The sequence below is a fragment of the Ursus arctos genome, unplaced genomic scaffold, assembly GCF_023065955.2.
Source record: "Ursus arctos isolate Adak ecotype North America unplaced genomic scaffold, UrsArc2.0 scaffold_8, whole genome shotgun sequence".
NCBI classification, from domain to species: domain Eukaryota; kingdom Metazoa; phylum Chordata; class Mammalia; order Carnivora; family Ursidae; genus Ursus; species Ursus arctos.
Genome location: NW_026623100.1, coordinates 55,609,490 through 55,631,106, shown reverse-complemented (window position 1 = coordinate 55,631,106; position 21,617 = coordinate 55,609,490). Strand labels below are relative to the sequence as shown.

Below are 21,617 nucleotides of genomic sequence, written 5' to 3'. Positions count from 1 at the left end.
TTAATCGTTTGCGCTCATCCTTCTTGGATCACTCACGCTGAAGGAAGCCAGCTACCATGATGAAATGGCCAATGTAACGTCACTGGACTTGCAAACAACCACATAAATGAGCTTGGGAATGGATTTCCCAATCCCCAATCATGACGTGAAATGACTGTAGCAACAGCTTGACTGCAACCTCAAGAGAACCTAAGCTAGAAACACTGAGCTCAACTGTCCACAGACTACTGACCCTCAGTTTGCTGTTTTAAGCTGCTAAATATGGTAATCTGTTACATAGCAATAGGAAACTAATATAAGGATTGTGTGGGTTGTGGGATTTATATGCCTTTTTTCTTCATACTTCTCTAAATTAAAAGAAAAAAAACAGATGTTATTTTAAAATGATTGTCGATGTTTCTGAAGTAACTCCTGTTGAATAATTATGACATAATTTTACTTACTTGGAACTCTTATCTGGTAGTGATTAAGTGCTGTAAGGGCTTCTACTGCATCAGTTTTGCACTCCCATTCTAATAGCCCAGAAAGTGTTTTGGCAGAAGCTAAAACAAAATAAAGAAACACAAATCCAGTTGTTATTTGCTTGTCATCAGTTTAACCAGAAAACTTAAAAAGAGGGAATGTGCACTTACGTTTTGCATCAAACACTTTATATTTGATGAATGTAAGAACTTCATGGTCATTACATAACTGTCAAAGAAATGTAAAACTCCATTAAAGATATGGCCAGAATAATATTCCTGCTTTTTAGAAAGTAAACTTTATGGGGGCACCTGGGTGGCTCAGTCGGTTAAATGTCCGACTCTTGATTTCAGCTCAGGTCATCATCTCAGGGTCGTGAGCATTGGGCCCCAGCATGAAGCCTGCTTAAGATTCTCTCTGTGCGGGGCACCTGGGTGGCTCAGCCGTTAAGCGTCTGCCTTCGGCTCAGGTCATGATCCCAGGATCCTGGGATTGAGCCCCGCACTGGGGTCCCTGCTCGGTGGGAAGCCTGCTTCTCCCTCTCACACTCCCCTTGCTTGTGTTCCCTCTCTTGCTGTCTCTCTCTGTCAAATAAATAAATAAGATCTTTAAAAAAAAAAAAAAAATTCTCTCTGTGCCTCTCCCTCTGCCCCTTCCCCCCACCCCTGCGTGCACACATGTGCCCATGCTCTCACTCTCTCTCTCTAGAAAAAAGAAAAAGTAAACTTTATGGCAGCATTTAAATCTGGCATTAATGAATTAAATCAAACATGTTTTTAGATTGGTAGGTTCTATGAGAAAATCAACTTTAAAAAGTGATATTCTATAAACTACATAAATAATTTAGTGCTGTATAATAAAACCATAGATTTGTAACTAAAATATGTATTCTCAGAGTTGTCAGGATTTATCTAGTACCTAAGGCAGGGAGTGGAGTTCCAGAAAACCAATTTTTTTCTGAAGCATCTCCTACAGTTTGGGAAAAAGGGATATATAAAATTTTGTCACGGGTTAAGATTTTTTTTTTTTTTAAGATTTTATTTATTTTTACGAGACAGCGAGCACAAACATGAGGCCGGGAGATGGGGGAGGGCAAAGGGAGACGGAAAAGTAGGCTCTCCGCTGAGCTGGGAGCTTGATGCGGACTCAATCCCAGGACCCTGGGATCATAACCTGAGCTGAAGGCAGACACTTAATTGACTGAGCCACCCAAGTGCCCCATGTTATAGGAAGATTTAAGGGCATAATAAAAGAACTTTCTGAATGCAGAAGTCAAGTATCTCATTCTAATTCCAACTCTCAAAAAGACTGAGCCAACAAAAGACTAAAAAAGACTAATGCAGAATGGAGGCCAGAAAAGTACAATGGTCAAAGAGTGAACTATAAAGAACCAAATAAATAACAGAATACTAATAATATAAAAAGCAGATGATGAATAGAGCAAGACTTTAAAATGAGGCTAATAAGAAATAGGAACATTCTACACAATAGTATTTCAGCACCTACCTTTGTGAAAGTCTCCTCTGTGACACACAATGGAACGTTATAATAATGCAGCACACATGAGGGTGGCTGGATTATATTCTTAGATGCTTGACCAGCACTTGTAAAGCGATTATTTTTGCTCATTGCAAAATCTTTGTAGCTACTTGTACCATCCTCCAGCTCAAATATTTGACTTGGAACAACTGAATGTTGTTTAGACACACTGAAGATTGGGAAGGAAAAGGGTACAGAACATACCTTGTTAGATTAAAAAGCAACAAGTAGGCAGTGTCAAAATGTTAATATCTATGCCTGCATCAATTTTAACAAATAAGACAAATGTAGCTATTTAAATGTGATTTAATTATTTAATATTTTAAACACTTATTTGAATATTTAAATTTACTTTAGGTTATAATCCATCACTCTTATAGTTTAGGTATATTTTCACATTAGGAAACCTTACATAAAACTTGACCATTTTTAACACTCTGTTTTATGATCATAACACTAAAAACTAGGTATAGGTGGGCAAAACCTGAATTGTACGACCGTAACATACTTTGTCTAGAATGGTAACATTATAGGCGCTAGTTTCAAATGTGCTCTCAATTACATTAAAATATTCTAAAATTGAAATTAATATTTCTAACAAAAATGAAGATTTTAAAATACTTTTAAAATTTACCACTTAAGATAATTACCAAACATTAAGTCTTTTTCCAAATAATTTGACATTGTTAAGGTGTGTGACAGCTCTTTCTACAGCATACTCATCACCCATTTCTACCAGTGCTGTACCAGGAATGGTCTTCATAAATTTTACCTGTAAATACAAAATCCCAAAAAGGTGACCGTTTACTTCCCTTCTACAATAACGGAATTTCTGAAAGGGAGTATGACTTAAGTGGCTGAGGTCAAATACAGAGGATCGCCTGGAATCTTGACTTGACTTTGCTGTGCTATGGGACACTTGTAACTCTTACCAAAATTCAACAAAGTTAGAAAGGAAGACTAATTCTATTGTGTAGCACAATGAAGAAGAGCACAGGCTTACCCTGGCTCTGCTATTTACTGTATGACTTGGGGCAATTTTCTTCTCTGAGCCACAGACTTCCCTATAAAACAGAGACAATGATAACATCTGGTAGGGTTCATCAATATTTATTTACACAACAAATATTTATTAGGTTCCTAAAATGTTTTGATAAACACTGTGCTGGGTACTGGGGATTAATGGTAAACATAGTAGACACGGTCTTCTTGAAACTTATATTCTGGTAGGCAGGTCAAAAATTTTAAAGTAAATTAATAATTCCCAACTACTCAGAATGCTGTTAAAGCAATAAACAAGATGCCATACGCCATAATGCATGACGGCCTTGAGACAGCATTGCCAGCAGGAAGGTTTGTACAAGGTAGGGGCAGTTTTAAAAACAGGCATACTTCACAATTTTTCATGGCATCTTGGGCAGAGGCCATACTTATTCTCTTATATTATTCTAATTTTAGTAGGTAACACTATAGTAATAAGGGTTAAATGGGTTAAAGTATGATAATCATTCAGCATAGTATCTACCCCTTAGAAAGTCCTTAAATAGCTATTCTGTAGCACCAACATTCAGGACACCTTGAACATACTTATCTGTTAGCCTTAAAAGAATACTACAAATGTATTTACATAACAAATGCAGCATAACATTTATATCCACCCTTGCAAACTACCAATTTTAATGGGCTATTCCAGTGGTTTTATACTATACCTGTACTTGGAACAAAACTCAGTTGTAGCAGAACTTTCCAGCTTTACTTGAAATCAATGATCTTCTTGTGGGTGAAATTTCTATACCTTTATTTAATCCAATAACATCCTACAAATCTAACAATGACTAAATATCTTATGTTAAATATGTAGCTCTTATACTTGTAAATCAAAATAAAAAAGGTGAGGCGTAATTACCTACATATAGGTCTTTTAAAGGATTAGCAATAACTTAAGTTTCATGTATCATAACAGATCGTTTAAAATGTTTAAAAATTTTTGACATGTGAGACTGCAATTGTTCAAATAGCACACAGAAAACTTCAGTGATTTAGTCTAAATCATGAGACAATTCATAACAGAAAAGAAAAAGACATACTAAAAATGTTGATTAAACTGTTTCTGATTGTCCACAAATGTGAAAAGCGCAACAGAAAACATTATGTGGTAAGGTTAAAATACACATTAAAGTCCATTTAGTTATCAAACATGCAGTTCCCAAACCTTAAGTAACACCTAGGTGTCTAAGATAAATGTCTATGTGAAAAAATCTGAACTACTTCTCCCAATGTTGCTAAATCTGTTCCATGTATTCCTGGCAAGTTATATAAGCAGAAATACCCCATATGTTATCCCTAGACCAAATATGGGATTTTCTTTCTTTTCTTTTCCAAATGCGGTCAAATGGTTATGTTGAGGAAATTCTTGTTTCAGAGATTTTCTGAGTTGGTTTCTTAGTTCAAGGAGCCTTTATTTTAGAATTAATGAACTAAGAGTACCAACTTTTCAAGCCATGTTCCCGTTCCCACACATTTATGACTCACATGCTTGTACCTTTTTATTGTTGTGAAAAGAACACTAAAATCACTTAAAACAATAGAGAAAAATAACATTAGCTCAGTACTGAAACTCAAATTGGCAAGTGTATCAAACAATTGGTAACTTAAGATGACCAATCATTTTCCCAGTTAAATTTTCCATGATTCTTTATAAAACAGTTTAAGTATCTACTTTATGACAGGAACTATTTTAAATATTTATGAGATATCAATGAACAAAACATCACAGATCTAGGGACATGGTTGTCTAATGAAAAGAAGGTTACAACTTTAAAGATCTTTAAAATATGTAAAATTTAAATGTCTTGCTACTTTTTTTTAAATGTTTTTTTATTATATTATGTTAGCCACCGTACAGTACATCCCTGGTTTCTGATGTACAGTTCAATGATTCATTAGTTGCATATAACACCCAGTGCACCATGCAATTGCTACTTTTTGAGTGTAAGCCTCCAGATAAAGTTTTGGACACATTCTTTGAAAGTGGGTCAGTTTCAAATACTGATAGAGCTAAAAGCACATTGTTCCTCAGAATATACTGGAACTCTAGTATTTGGAAGAGAGTATTTAAATCTAGAACTCTCCCAAAATTCATGACTTGTGGCCAAGCTCCATGAAAGTAACTTCTCTTTCAAATTCTGTAGTTCGACATGTTAAGTGTTAAAACACTGCAACGCTAGAAATACAGGCTAGTAACTGATTAAACTACTGTTTTGGACTTCTATTTATATTAGCTATAAAAACACAGACTGATCACTTACCAAAAAAAAATTTCTGAAGTGCCTAATGAATTTTTAGCTTATGTGGGTTACTACTAAAAGAACCTGTATGTTCCTAATACAAGGAGAAGACACATGTATTTGCTGCCTTTTCAAACTTTCCTATTAGATATCCTAGCAAAAGAAATTAATATAAAACAGAACTTACCTTTTCAATATTTCCATATAAGCAGAATAGGTTGAATACTCTTGAACAATTCATTTTTAGCTGATGTAATCCACTAACCATTACAACTGAACCAGAGGGATTTCCTCCATGCATGTAAGAGGAAGAAGCCTGTGGTAATGGATACGCAACAAGCTCAGGTGTATCTCGAGAGCCCATTCTGTAACGACTCGGTAAAGGCAATAATGGACCATGGGATCCTATAAAAATGAGAAATAAAACAAAACACAACTTTAGCAGATACCCTTCACCACACTAAAAATAAACTCTTTTAATATTAGCTAGTTTGATGTATGTCCGAGGAAAACTCAAATGCATTAATATTCAAATATAACCTGTGGGGATTAATAAAATCTGTATTTCCGTATACCAGATCCAAGATACATTGACCTGCACATCCCTGCATATACATCAGGCTTTAAGTTCATATTTTTAAAAATACTGTTTAACAAAAAAGTAGATAAGCTCAGGCCATAGATAGCAGGGATGGGGAGAATCAGTGTAGAACTTTGGGCCGCTGCGTATAAATTATATCTCAAGTTTTTTTAAAAAACCTTCTGCCAACATCTTTCGGAGGATGACACAATAAAATATACAGTGAAATCTCAGAAACTATCTCTATACAGACTTAACAGAAAGAGTATCTCTTTAGTTCCACTGAAAAGCTATCTCCTTGAATATATTTTACTGTAATGTGCTGTCTGGTATTTTATTTCCCCAATTCTAATTTAGGAAATGAAATCCCTAATTTCGTTAATATCTCACCTACTCAAAGGTGTCATTTATTCAGCACCCTGCATTATCTGAAACAACATCAAGAACCCAGAATAATGCCTGAATATCTGAAACCGTTGTCAAAACACACACACAAATCTATGTCTCATACTGAGAATCCTTATTAAGAACAACTTTCTGGGGCACCTGGGTGGCACAGTCGTTAAGCGTCTGCCATCGGCTCAGGGCGTGATCCCAACGTTCTGAGATCGAGCCCCACATCAGGCTCCTCCACTGGGAGCCTGCTTCTTCCTCTCCCACTCCCCTGCTTGTGTTCCCTCTCTCGCTGGCTGTCTCTGTCAAATAAATAAATAAAATCTTAAAAAAAAAAAACTTTCTAATTTTAGAGTAGTTCTAAACAACTTTGATTCATCCAGTTTTCCCATCCATAACAGATTGGAAGTAACAAGAAAAATAAAGCTAAAGTGAATGGAACAGACAGGAATGGGGGAGTCTGGAGGAAGTGATACTAAAAGCAGGTGTAGGGCACATTCACAACAGCAAGAAGAGTCATAAGAACTGAGAAGCAACTAAGAAACTGACTCACAAACTGGTGGGTGCTGGAGGGGAGAAAAGAGAGGGTGAAATAAGTGAAGGGGATCAAGTATCAACTCCCAGTTACAAAAAAGTAAGGCTCCGGGATGAAAAGTACTGCAGAGGGAACATGGTCAATAATATTATAATAATGCTGTATGGTACTACATTTATCATGGCGAGCACTGTACAACATACAGAATCATCCAATCGCTGAAACTAATGTAACATTGTATGTCAGCTATATTTCAATTTAAAAAAAAAGAAGCAGCAACTAAAATGGAGGCAGAGCTCAGAAATATAAAGTCATACATGTTAGGTTGCCCTGAGTTAGTGATTACAGAAGCATACTCTTATAATATGGAAAGGTCCTCCTGATGTGCAAGAAACCAATCCAAAAACCCAAGTCGTCTTCTAATTTTTCAAGAAGTAAAGAATATGTAATACTACTGACTCTCATTTTTATGTAAGGCTAAGGGACACTTGTCCTCTACTAAATAAGTTACTACGAACTACACTTAGGTATTCATAGCACGCTATTCGAGCTTATGCGGACTCCAATTCAGTATTTAGTACTCTAAATATAGCTGCCATTCATAACAACACAGCAATACTATCACCGAGCACACACACGGTGTGAATTCCTACAATTTCATGGAGGAAGAAACACTTCATCAATGCATCATCATCAGTGTTGCCTTAAATTGGAATGGTGTTCAACTGCCCTTCTTGCTGATAATTAGTAGTTTATCAAAACAAACAATATAGTTCATGGTGAGTTACTTGTTAGTAACAACACATATTTTCATCTCTAATTTAAACTTTATACATTTGCTGGGGTCAAATATCAATCATTCTTATTCCTACTGCAAAAGTGCATATCCATACTATACCGTCGTCCCTCCACTACGACCATTTGCTTGTATGGTAATGACACTTCACTATTATCACTTAATTTTCTTTTTCACAGAAAGTAGAAAGATGTGTGGTGGATGGGCAATGGAAACTTCCACTCTACATAAGTTGGCCAAGGTCCAAAAATGTTGAGATCCACTGCCATAGGTGACAACTGGATTCAGTGCAAGAGAATATAACTGATGTTTGTAATTATGACCTTAGCCATCAGGATTAAATTATGTTATCCACACTATTTAAATTGTTGCCTATATTGTTTAAGAAGAAAAAATAGAAATATTTTTAAAGGTTTCTATACATAAAACAAGAAGTTCATACAAAATGTTTTGATGCTTAAAAAGCTAATACTTCAGGTATTAAAAAAATTCACTTATGTGGGAAAATGCTACACAAATGGCAATATTATCATTTGGAGGGCATTTCTCAACCTTATACTTTAAAACCTTTGTCCAGAAGCCATATCCAAAGATGCTAGCAATTAATAAACAAACTTTTCTTAGACCCACAGAAAATAAGTCTATAGAAAAGTTGCAAAAATAATACTTTCAAGTATGAGGGCGTCTACCAGTTCAACCTCACAGGACAGGGCTTCCCAAAGTAAAAGACCTTAAGAATTCTGAAAGCACAGATTTATACTGCTATAATAAGCCAATGAATAAATTTAATCTAATTAAATAATTAAGCCTTTTCTATTCCCTCATTCTCATATACCTATATCATAAAGGAAAAGCCACCCATGATATGGCACCAAAATGCAAAAACACCTGTTCTGCTGAACTGCTGATCTGAAGGAATACAGCTATGATTTGCAGTTTTTAAAAAGGCTCAATATATCACTACCACCTACTCCCATCTTCTTTGCTTTTCCCCCAATTTCCTCACCTTACTTCTCTACCTCTTTTTATTCATCTCTCTCTCTCCTCTTACACTCTATTCTGCTTACTTCCCTAGGAAAGTAGAACAAACTATGCTCAGAGAGTTAACTGTTTCAATGGACACAGCTCAGGATGGACGCCCCTACACAACCCCACCACAACCATTCCTCCTCAGCAGAACCCTATTTCACTGCCAATGCAAAGAATTTTGCACCTCTCTTTAAGTAAGCTTACATTTTAAAATTTACATACACACACAAACACGCAAAACCAATTAGGGTATGAAACTGACAAAGAATTTCACAATAGGCTTTTTAAAAAATATAAAGTTCTTCTAAGCATGTATATATTTTTATTTATACAATTTTTCAGTAAGATATATTTTATAAAGAAAGGCAAACCTGAAAACCCATACTCATAAAATAGTCTGTCAACACTACCACAGTAGGGTTCTTTGTCCTTCATTTATTCTTTCCCAGATTTTTCTAGACCCCTTTGGCAAAATATTTAAACAACTTTTGGCCTTCCACTGACTGCCACATATACTCCACAACTACACTACAAACTTGTGATTAGCAATTCTTTGTAACCTTCCATTGTGGAAAGCATACTGGGCTCCTAAGAAGCGTTTCTTTACTACAGAAGCAGATCTATCCATATGACCAGATTTAATATTTATGCTGTTAAAGAAACAGCTAAGAAAAATGATCAAGGAACTCATTAAAACAACTGTAGGAAGATTTTCATTCTATACCACACTTACTGTTTTGACAACAGATTGTTTCAATCACTTCTGCCATACAGACTTCCATAGTAACCTGAACAGACACACACACACACACACACACACACACACACACACACACACTAAATCCCAGAGTTCAGTAAAAGACACTAAGGAATACGCTAAAACTCACGGCTAAGAACAGTCATCAAACATGTAGGCAATCTGAAAACATTTCAGACAACAGACAACACTGGGAGATTTTCGAAGATAAATCCTGAGAGTACAATATAGCAATTTCTATCTTCCACCACTTCCAGTAGCATTGTACTTCAGCTTTAAACCACAGAATAGGTGGGGTCAATAACGACTACTAAAAACCAAAAAAGATTTAAAAACACAGAACTTATAACCAGTTAAAAGTCTTATCAATAGCAATTCTCAACATCTACCCCTACAAGGACAATAGTCTGATACCTAACTTTTTCCTGGGGAAGAATATTATTCTGGATTTCATGATCTTAATCTTACCAACATAGCAAACATTAAAACTGAGAAGTTTTAAGAGTAAGAATTAAATCCAAACAAATTTAGCCAAAGCCAAAATACCAACTGTAGAACTAAAGAATTAGGCTCTAACCAGAAACATGTTTCTTTTTGACAAATGCCCCATTCTTTCTGCCTTTTTACTCCAAGTTCCTCTTTGTTCATAATTGCTAGAATGGAAGAAAATATACTTACTAAGAAATAATATTTCCTTTTGGTACTCTAACAGATCAGAGCCCATTACTAATCAAATCAAAACCAAACCAAACCAAACCAAACCAAAATGGTAAAAAAAAAGCTTTCAATCCCCAACCAATAGCTCTCATTCATCTCAAGGACTATGATATAGCAATATCCTAGGAAAACAAAGGATTTTGGACAACTCCTTGGGAGTACATTATAAGGGACTGATCCTCCATAAACCAAGTCAGGTGAGCAGGAAAAACAGAGACAAGAAATGTGCCATTCTTCATCAGAAATGCAAAAATTCTAATAGTTCGTCTATACTACCTTCCTTCTGCCTTGACAAACTTACCATAGCCATCATGTCTAAACGAAGAAGGGTGTTCTCCCAAAATGGCTTGTCTCTGGCGACCCTTTCCTCTATCTGACACAAAAGTAGAAACATGGTTTTAACAATTGTGACCCAAGTACTTAACAGAGTACTCACATGGGAAACACCCATTCAAAACATCCATTACAATTCATAAAAGAAATATGATTCCTGGTTAACTTTAAACATCCATTCATATCCAATTTAAATACAAACACCAAGAGTTTAAGGAAGTAATTCTATCTAACAAATTCCACTTAACTTGAAAATATCTTTTTGGCAAATGCCAAATACAATCACACTTTCAAATTTAAGGAAAGAATGGATACTTTTCAGAAAGTGAACATACACAATGCTAGAGTTTGACACTGTACAGAAGTTTTTACCAATACATGTCTTTAAAACAAGCTTTAAGTGCAGTACTTTTGAAAGACAGTACCTGAATCATACTATTAGCTTCAACAGCAACACATTTTCAAAGTGGGCTTCTTTCAAGAAGTTCAGCATAAGCCAACAACAACCTGTATTACATGGTTTCACAATCAGTAAACACAGAGTATTTTGTATGTATATACACATATTTACAAACACCTACTGACTTGAGAGCTGGAAATTTGCACATCACTGGCCCATATTATATCATGGATTGGTCATTGTCTATAGACTTAACACCAGGCAGGACTATGAGCACCCCCCCAAAGTTTAAATATGCCAAGATAAAACTAACCAAGGGGGCTACATTATTGGATGAGAGTACTACAATACTCCTAAAAAATAATTTTTGTTCTAGCTACGTTTTCAGGAAAGGCATGCCAATTTTCCTAAATTTAATTTGAGACATCAAAAAAAAAAATTACTTGTTAAACTTCTAAAATAGCACTTCCTATGTTGGTTGGTTGATTTTAGAAATTACTGTACAATACTTTTAGAAAGTTTGCTTATCAAATTATAGTACCAAATAAGTTTTTTTAAAATATATCTTATGAGTCTGGTCATTCTAATCTTTGAAAATTCATAGAGAGGCCTTCTATAAATCCTTAGTCACCTAAACAAATGAGGTTTATGGGAGATGAGAAATAATTTTCACTTCAGCCTAGAGAAGTATCATTTAAAGTACCTATTCCAAGTTACCATAGCATTAAAAGGGACCTAAGAGGTCATCTAATTCAACTTTTATTCAGTGTATAAATTCTCTTTACACCATCCCTATCAATTGGAACCATCTGGCCCTCTGCTTACCCAACACCAATAATAAGGTACTCACTACTTTCCCTTACATTTTCAGTTCGTCCTAAATAATGAGATAATTAATTTTTATATTGTATAGAAATTGGTCCTCTACTCATATTCTATCCCGTTTGAGCCTCACAGACTTAGTCTTTCTCCACAAACCCTAGATCCTCCCTCCACTTCCCCAGTCATTTCTTCTTCAGTCATTCACAGTTCCTTCTTTCCATTACATGGGTTCCGGCATCATCATTTAAGTCCCACTCCTCCTGAATTAATTCAGTGTGCTAATCCCTTCTGTTAATATTCCTCTACATAAGCATGCCACCAAACACTACATGCAACTCCTTATCTGATCTAAGGAATCTTAAACCAAAACCACCATAATGTCTTCATGGCTCAGTTTTATTGATATAGTTAACAGTGTGCTATATAAAAGAAAGAGCACTAGATTAGGAATCAGAAGATTCCAATTTAACCACTAATTTGCTGTATAATCACAGAAACTCACAATCTTCATTCATAAAATGAAGGAGATAGAATGGATGGTCTCCCAAGGTATCTTTCAGCCAAACATTCTCATTATTAATAATTCTCTTCATTTGAAGCATTCACTACCTAATATAAGGTCACATAAAACAGAAGTGCGCAAGAGTCAAATACTGATTACATCAGTCTATAAATAGTGGTTTGTGACTTTTCAAGTATTCATCTGAAATCTGATGGAAGCTGTATACCTTTCTCCCCAAGAAGATGCACACATACACAAGTTTTGTTTAACATTTCTGGAATGATTCTCTGGAGTCCAGGCTAAGAATTTTTTGCACTAAAATGTAATTTGGGCTGAAAAGGACTTTTAAAAATGAGGTTATTTTTATTACAGAGTTCTTTTTGGTAGAAAAAGTTACAATACAGTATCGACTTGAGCGGAAGATGAAGTCACTACAAAAACAAGAACAGAAACTGCTAGTCTTGCCAGAAAAATATCAGGAATTAGAAAGCAAGAATGTTTTTCCCTTGAAAACCAACTAAACTTCTGCTTTACTTCTTTATATTTCACTATTTAAATATCTACCTCACACGTTTCTAACCTTTTCTGATTTTAATTCCTTGTATGAAAAACTAAACTAAGCTGGCTCTATGTAAACTTTAGACCTTCTAAAAGAACAGATATAAACACTATTAAAATAAGAAGCATATCTACAAATGTTTTAAGAGACATTAAGAGAAATGTAACCAAAACTCACTTGTTTCAAATGAGTTAAAAAAAAAAAAGTATTCGGTAACAGACTGTAATTTGACAGAAGTGAGAGATTTCTCATCAACCACTTGTTCTGTTGTTTGAGTACTAAGGCTTTGTTTTCCGATACTGTATTCAACTGTACCAAGCCTATGCCAAGCAGATTTGTAAGTAGGGAAAAATGTGGGGTCCAGCCAAAGCTGCATCACAATACAAACCTGTTTGCAACTCCATGCATAAGGCAAGATGACTTCCTAAGAATTGAGAATTAAAGGGGCCAATCATCCAAAGTTCTAAATACTGGAACATGCAAAGGATCATCGCATTGTCCTTTATTTTTTCTTTTGGCAAGAGTACATGCACTATCGAGTCCCTACTCCCCAAGATATTTTGGATGCCATAAAAATTTTTCCTACTTTACGGACTTTTATAGATATGCTCACCTTGGTGAGTTTTTTCAACATGTGCTTCAAATACTGATATTGTAGTTGAGGTGTAGCCAATACTGCAGCCCCCTTGTTTTTACAAGATCCACATTTTAATTTGTATATTCCAGAATTGCCACACAGTTAGTTGAACAATTTTATCAGTCAACTCTATGCTCATGAAATCTAGCATTTATAAGTTATAGGTGAAAATGCATCTCAAATGAAATGCTCTTATTTTAAGATTTATCAAGTTTAAATATAGTCTACCTTGAACAAACATGTTACTTTCCCCTACATTTGAAATGTCAAAATTTCTAGTTACACAAGTTAACATGAGTGATAACCTTAAATCGTTACAAAAAGTGACAACTTATAAACAGCCACTTTACAATCAAACCACACAGAAACCATCTTTTACATATAATGCAACTTTTCATCATTATGTTAATCTGTTCAATATCCACAGTTAAGGGAAAAAACCCCAAAAGATTAAATTTAAGTGCAGCAAATGTGCACCTTTCTAATCCTCTTATCTTTAATATCTGTGTGGATTGGTTGAGCATTAGCAATTCTCAAGACCTATAGATAAACTGGCCCTGGTTATTTGCCAATTAACAATTTGAATCTAAACTGCAAACAGTTACATTAATGGGCATTAAGATTTACAACATTGTAAATAAAGTCTAGTACCCGTTAGTGAAGTCTTAAATTCTACAACTGAAACCTTAAGGGAAATCAGACCAATATACACATACAACTTGAATAAATGGGCACAGTCTATCATGGTGTTCATCCCATGCAAGTCTGAAGTACTGTTAAGTGTCCTCCTTTAAAAACTTGGGGTGATGGTGCATGCAGTATGCAGTCAAGGTGAATTGCAAGTCTGAGTTTTTCAGAGGGCTTTTTGCTGATGCCGATGTTGTGCATGATGAAGTGTAGAGTCAGCCTGCTGGAGTCCTCTATCCTTCTTAATGCCTCGTCCAGCTTGGGGGAAAAGTCCTTTCCATAGAGAAGCAGTGTGCAAGTTTGCAGTTTGTAAGGAATATTCTGAATCAGTTTCCTCTCCTCCAAAGAGAGAGAGCTGCTTGGAGAAATGCAAGTCCTTGAACTGCGGGCGTGCCTGTATGTGTGGGCTCCTTGTTGAACTAAATATAAATAACTCAGTACATACCGGTAGGGGGCACTAATTTCAAGGTTATTTTCCAGCATTACATGGCCTTTCGCAACAAAAGCATTCACCAACAAGGTTTTCATTTGAATGAACTAGCTCATCACCTCAGGAAAAAGGAATCTAACTGCATGTAAAAATTTGTCAGCAGATGTAAGTACATTCTAAAATGCATAAAATACTTACCTCGTCTTCCCAAATATGGTTTAGTGTAGTCCCAACTGTCATTGTCATTCCTAATAACATTTAGACGAGTTGGCTGTTAAGATTAAAAAGAAAGTAAGCTCAAATTGTACATCCAAAGCATAAATATTTCTTTGGTAAAGTGCTGAAAAAATATTTACCCTTGCATATTCAATTTTTAGTGTGCAACATCCAGCATAAATATCTGCTCCATTGAGTGCTGCTTTAGCTTTCTGGGCACAAAGGACTGATTCAAACATAAGCTCTATTAAGGAAATTTTAAGGTGTCCAATATTTAATCATTATTTACTGCCTAAGAAAAGGACTGAAAATAATCAAACATAACTCTTAAAATTTCTAGATGAATTTTAGAAGAACTTATTTTTAAGATCCAGGGTACCAAAGAAAACATAATAAACCAAACTATCTACATTAATCCTTCTAAATCATCAAAAGTACTTTTATAAACTGAAAAGAAGAGGGGAAATGGAGCATGGTCCCAATCCCTGGCAAACAACAACTTGATACCTTGAAACAGGAAATATTTTAATCTTAAAGGAGGAAAAACATTATAAAAAACCAAATCTATATAAAACAAATATCTGATTTTTATATATTTCTTGAGAAGGCAGAGTTTTATAATCATTTATCTTCATTTTATTGGTTTTAAAAAATTACTTGGGCCTATAGTTGTTTAAGAAAAAAAATCAATATAATAAAAAATCATTAAAATTAAAAAAAAAAAAAAAAGAAAAAAAAATCAAACCACCAAAGTGGTTAAAAAAAAAAAAGGGCAAAAACACCTTGCTTGAAGTCAGCACCATTAAGACTTTCGCTGTATATCCCCCACCTTTTTCTATGCACACACATGTACACGTAGGTTGGGGGGATAGTCATTTTTTTACATGGGATTATATAATACTATTTTGCAACTTGCTGTTTTTACTCAACAGTTAAACAAATTCAACAAAAAAAAAACTTCTTACATAAACCATGACCATTTGAAAAATTCAACAAAAAAAGGTAAGAAGCGTTTTATATTACTGGCTCTATAAAGTTTTGGTACTTCCAAACTACCTATTTTAAGGAGAGTCAGAAAAGTCCATTTGGGATACATTTTAAAAAGGTACAAATGAGCACTGGGGGTTATATGCAACTAACAAATCGTTGGACACTACATCAAAAACTAATGATGTACTATATGTTGGCTAACTGAACATAAAAAAATTTTAAAAAATAAAATTAAAAAGTACAGATGTACATATTATCAAATAATGTTATTTTTTTCCCCATTAAAAAGACCAAGCACACTCTGAGATGAAGCACTGGAATGTTTTTAGGTAGCAAGTTATTCTTATCTGTGGGTACTGCAGTTTCATTTCTTAAATCTAAAACAAGTAGATTTTTTGGGAAGAGAATAAATACCACCTGTCAAGATATGATTAAGCAGGAACAAATAAGACCATATTACACAGCAATCTTATACATCAATAAAAAATTTATAAGTAAAGGATATTCAACCATTGCTTGTATTCCATTTCTCTTGAATATAACAATACGTTGTACTTTTCCAACAGGGTTGCATACAGTATATAAAACATCCTATGAAGGAAAGAAAACAAGATTTCTTCACATTTTACATTTGGAAAAACAAGAAGATCATACCCAGCTTTTTTTAACTTAAAAAAAAACCCCTCAAAATGTTATTTCTATTCATTACTAATTAAACTTTTTTAAAAACTGTTATATTTCTAAAGTCATTTCCTCACCCATACAGTATATTCAACATTAGAGAAGTTACAATGAAACATTTCAAAAGGACTGTTACCTTTACCTCCTAAATAAATCCTTGATTCTTATTTTAACAGGTACCTAAAATAACATGTGACAATACACAATAAGTAAACCAAAACTATAATCAATTAATTTATGTTTTGATTTCCAAATGTAACTCCAGAATGTTTTCTAATCCCTTGAATTACAGTAATAAATATTAAGAAGTAGTAACAAATCAACTTGATCATTTATACAATGTCAGATGTCAGCAAACAAGATCCCTGAATTAAATAAGAGAGAACTTAAGTATCTACTTAAGAACAATTCTTCAACTATCAAGAAATTTCCTGAGCACCTACAATTACACAGCGGCACCATTAGGTTCTGGGGATACAACCATAACAAATCAGAGTACTTGTACTAGATTAGGTACATTCTTTCTTCCTAAACACAAAATACTGTAATTAATACTAATTAATACTGCTTATTAATAAGTCTAGAAATGTTACAGAGATAAATAATATCTAATAAAATTTAAATAGTATCTTATACTTTCTTTTATGTCCCAATATCATATATCCTTACTAGAAATCATACTAATTAGAGCTTCCCTTACTGTGATATTCTATTTATCACAAAATAAAGTGTCCTTCTCACTGGCTTATTATGAAACAGCATGTGACTATGAAGTAGAAAACTGGTTCAGGACATGAATCCTTTGTAAAAATTCAGCTAATATCACTTTATTAAAGGGCAAAACAGGAAATTTTAAGTAAATCAGACAGGTTTTTAGTAAGTTACCTCAAAAGCACTTATAGTAATATATACATCTTTGGGATTCTGTCCTTACCTAGTAGATGGTCTTAACACATGTGCTCGCACATGAGTGAGAGAAATTTCTTGGACTATTTCTAACAAGTCTGTCTAACTCCTTATCAGAAACAGTTAACACTGATGCTAAATAATACAAATTTTTAAAAGTGCTTATTTGTGACCTTTTTAGCTTCAGTGCTCACCATTTCTTTGTTCATTAAACATCATAGTCAAAATTAAGATTCATTTTAATAATTCTTTAAAAAAACACTATTTTTAAATATCTAGATGGCGGTGAAGAAAACTGTATGTTAGTCACTCTAGAGGCAATTTTCAAAATCACTTTTAATTTATTATAATAAAATGCATACCACTGTAATTGGATAAAGAGGATTCTGAATTGATAGCAGAAGAACTTTGTTGCCTCCTGATGGATCATCAGTATTTCCTGGCCGAGTGATCCTTTTGCTTGTAGAATAGTTGAAAAAAGCCTGTTGACCAGCAATGTACACAGGTTCATCCGCAGCGAACGTCACACATTCTTTGGCACTATCTATGTTTTCAAATTCCACTAGAGCCTGCCGTTTAAACGGCATCATCATAACATAGCTGAAAGGGAGATTGGGAAGGAATACCCAGATATAATAAATTCAGTTAACATTATTTATTCTCAATCAAGGAAAAGCAGACTTTAATAAAAATGTGTCAAATCATACAGATAAGTATTCTTCACTACATACAGCCAATGTTAGTCAATTCTTAAATCATCCAAATAAATTGTGGTACACCAGGTAGAAGATGCATATTCGAAAGCTCATCCTCCTGTGACTGAAAGGTTTTCCACCTTTTGCCCTCCTCAAGCACAAGTTTCTGTTATCAGTTACTAATGACACCAGCCCATTTATTCTTCAGGCTGCCATTCCCAGGCAGTATTAGAAAATATCTCGATATAGAAACCAATGGAAATAAAACTGAAGACAAGATTAGCAGATGGGACCCCTAACAACAGAAACTACTACCTCTATTGAATTTTCCAAATAAATAAGTGTCCACACTAAGAACTGACTATATACTTTCAATCATCTTACTAAAAACAAGAGAATCAGAAGATACATAGAAGCAACTCCAAACCAACTAAATTTCATACAAATAATCTCCTCCAAAATACTTTTAAGTATTAAAGAATCCATGAAAAGATATTCACTAGATTATGGTAATCATGGTTGCCTATGAGCAAGAGGGTGAAGTTACTCACATTTCATTTTATACTCTTGGGGAGGAACATAGTTTAGTACATGAAATGAAAAATAAAGCAATGAAGGGAGGAAAGGAAGAAAGAAATCAAAGCACATGGATCACACCAGGGTAAACAACATGTTCTCTGTTCACAAGAACAAGCACCTTAAAAGTGTTTTAAAATACAATTACCACGGTTTTATAACGGCAGAAGGCTGCAGAAGAAAACATGAGCTCAGGTAATCAGTGACAGCACTGTTTCTCAATAAGCATCCAGACCTACGCTACCCTTTAAAAAGTGGCAAATGGTTTATTAATAAGAAACAGACCACTTTGTAACCAATTATGTAATTTCTTATGAATTTCAGCTTCCTCATTTATAAAACTTGAAGGACTGTTGTCAAGATTACGTTACTGCATACAAACTGCTTGCCTTGCCTCATTCATCCTCCTACTTCAGAATCTAGAAACAGAGCTGCCGTGTAACATTCAATCAGTATTTGTTGGTCTATGAGGCTTGTTAGCTCTCCCCACCCACGTTGTTCAAAATTAAAGAAAATACAGAAACCATAGACTTGAATTAAAGATTTACCAATTATGAACGCAAAATATAAATCCCAGGAGAGAAAAACATTCCTTTTGGAAATTTCTTGCTAAAGTTCTGATGTCTGGCATATAAAAAATAGAAAACCCTGGAATCAGGACTATACTAAAGAAATTAAAGAACAAACATTCTCCTCTCACAAATATAAATTGGTTGAATAGCTACATGGTATTACCAAGTAAATATGTTAATAATGCCCTTTGATTCTTTGTCACATAGAAAATTATAAAGGTCAAAAATAAGTTTTTTATTGGCCTGTTATCGACTTGGTCATAGTAAAACTGCCTTCCATAACTACAGAAAGTGAGCTGGAAGCACAGACTTAAAAGTTAAGAAGTGAGATAACAGCAGAAGATAAAGAAGGGGAAATCAGAATGTTGCAGACATTTTAGAATGCACCTAAACTGTCTGGCACATAATTTATAAGAAATCTTTAAAAGCACTAATATGAGGAAGATTGGAAGACTAAAGAAAAGAAAAAAGTAAACAAAAGGACTAAGGGACGCGGTAGGGTCAGTGCTTTCAACTTGTAACTCGAAACACATTTACTAATTTTTAAACGAAAACAGGAGAAGCAAAAGATTTATTACACAAATTAGGTCCCAAAAGTTTTAAAATTTTAAACCAATACAGCTAATTATACCTAGCATCCTCTCCTTTAATGGAAGGGGAAAAAGAAGGAAGAGAGGCTCAGTATAGATTTTTAAACATTCTTTTGATCCCAATACATGAATACACTACAGAATAAAGACAAAAAATATACAGAATTTTATTATACTAACACAACCATTCTCAACATCGTTTCTCCTAAACTTCTTTTTTTTTTTTTTTTTTTAAGAATTTATTTATTTGACAGAGATAGAGACAGCCAGTGAGAGAGGGAACACAAGCAGGGGGAGTGGGAGAGGAAGAAGCAGGCTCATAGCGGAGGAGCCTGATGTGGGGCTCGATCCCATAACGCCGGGATCACGCCCTGAGCCGAAGGCAGACGCTTAACCGCTGTGCCACCCAGGCGCCCCTGTTTCTCCTAAACTTCTTTCCTACGCATTTTTAGGTATAAACTTACTATATGTTGAACTTAGTGATGCATCTTTTTAATATAAGCAGTTGCTATATAATCTTTATAATCCCACACACACCACTAAAGAAATAAACAGAGAAAGGTTCTATAAAGGCAACATTTTGAAGCAAAACACCTACTCCTCATTGGAGGCTATTTAAGGTTCTTTCAGCTTTAACAGCAGCCACCTCTTATTCAAGATCATGTCATACAATTAAACTCCTATTGCACATAATTATGCAATTTAAACTTTTAATTATACACCAATTTATTCCAATTATTTCACGACTTTTTTATACACAAAACTACCAATCCTGAGGGCAGAATGATGTACTATGCAAATTAACTGAATTACATTCACATATAAAAACACTTTCCCATGGACTAAATATCAAAAAGTATACAGGCTAAAATGGACAGGCCACTCAAAAGTGATTCAAATAATTCACCAACTTCAACAAATAGTCCTATTTCTTTAATGCCCAACATTCAGGTCATGGTCATAATTAACATCAAAATAGCAATACAGTTATTATTTCTCTAAAGTTTCCACCAGTATTTGCTCATCAACTTGTTTTCCAATATTGCTTCAGTATTTCTTCACCTTCGGGAAATAACTTTAAAAGCCCAAAATAAAAAAACAAGAAAAAAATAAACCAGAAATAACCATCTCTTTCTAACTCCATGGGACAATGCAACCCGAGGTTAGTCAAGTGCCAACATGCAAGTCTAAATAAATAAGGTCTAAGGGTTTTTTTCAATATATAAAGCTCCAGGCAAACTTAATTTCCAATATCCACTTCAAATGACTAAGAAGTGATACAGTCATCTTAATGACACTTTAAGAAATGGGCTTTCTTCTGCCCGTGTAGATTGCCAATTTGTACCTCTAAGAATAAACAATATGTAACTGTGGTTTCTGAGGTACAGAAGTTGAGGATAACAGGTTTGCCAAGTCATCCACCTCTCTATAAGGTCATCAAGGAAATTAATAAAAAAGATGCCATGATGGAAGGTGTCACCTAACACTACTCCTACTCCTTTGAAGCAACGATTCCTGTTGGACATCTCTGATCACTCTCTCACCATCTATTTATGCATCCTTTCCATACTCAGAACTTCACATAAATTTTTATAAGATTGAAGCAATCAAGCAATCAAAGAACCTCAACAAATATACTGAAATTTCTTTGCTGTTTCTCTATTTTAAGTTAGTCTGTGTCTCTGATGCCTACAACCAAAACCCCAAACATATTCACCAAGGAAAAAATAATAAAATCAACTCCAGACTGCCCATACTAAGAAGAGAACAACAGCCGGGCATACTCCAAAAATAATTTAGAAAGAATTTTTGAGTGTCTATTTTTGGCAGCAGATTCACTTTTCTGATTATGTTTTCACTTAAGTCAATATTCTTAAGCATACACCAGCTGTGGGAAGTGAAAGGAGGAGCCCGAGTCAATACAAA

General features: G+C 34.5%; 1 protein-coding gene across 2 annotated transcripts in view; it reads right to left on the bottom strand.

Moving 5' to 3' along the window:
• HNRNPLL (heterogeneous nuclear ribonucleoprotein L like) overlaps nucleotides 1–21,617 on the bottom strand; it is a 36,226-nt gene that overhangs the window by 3,369 nt on the left and 11,240 nt on the right. Inside the window, exons 3-12 of one of the 2 annotated variants that reach the window (XM_026479221.4) lie at nucleotides 17,621–17,858; nucleotides 16,177–16,262; nucleotides 14,822–14,918; nucleotides 14,664–14,736; nucleotides 10,397–10,468; nucleotides 5,476–5,693; nucleotides 2,652–2,773; nucleotides 1,969–2,170; nucleotides 633–690; nucleotides 444–542 (exon numbers count right to left, since the gene is read on the bottom strand). In XM_026479221.4, coding sequence (XP_026335006.1) covers nucleotides 444–542; nucleotides 633–690; nucleotides 1,969–2,170; nucleotides 2,652–2,773; nucleotides 5,476–5,693; nucleotides 10,397–10,468; nucleotides 14,664–14,736; nucleotides 14,822–14,918; nucleotides 16,177–16,262; nucleotides 17,621–17,858 — 1,265 coding nt within the window. The remainder of the gene's footprint in view (nucleotides 1–443; nucleotides 543–632; nucleotides 691–1,968; nucleotides 2,171–2,651; nucleotides 2,774–5,475; nucleotides 5,694–10,396; nucleotides 10,469–14,663; nucleotides 14,737–14,821; nucleotides 14,919–16,176; nucleotides 16,263–17,620; nucleotides 17,859–21,617) is intronic. The other variant, XM_026479230.4, reaches the window with a different exon arrangement.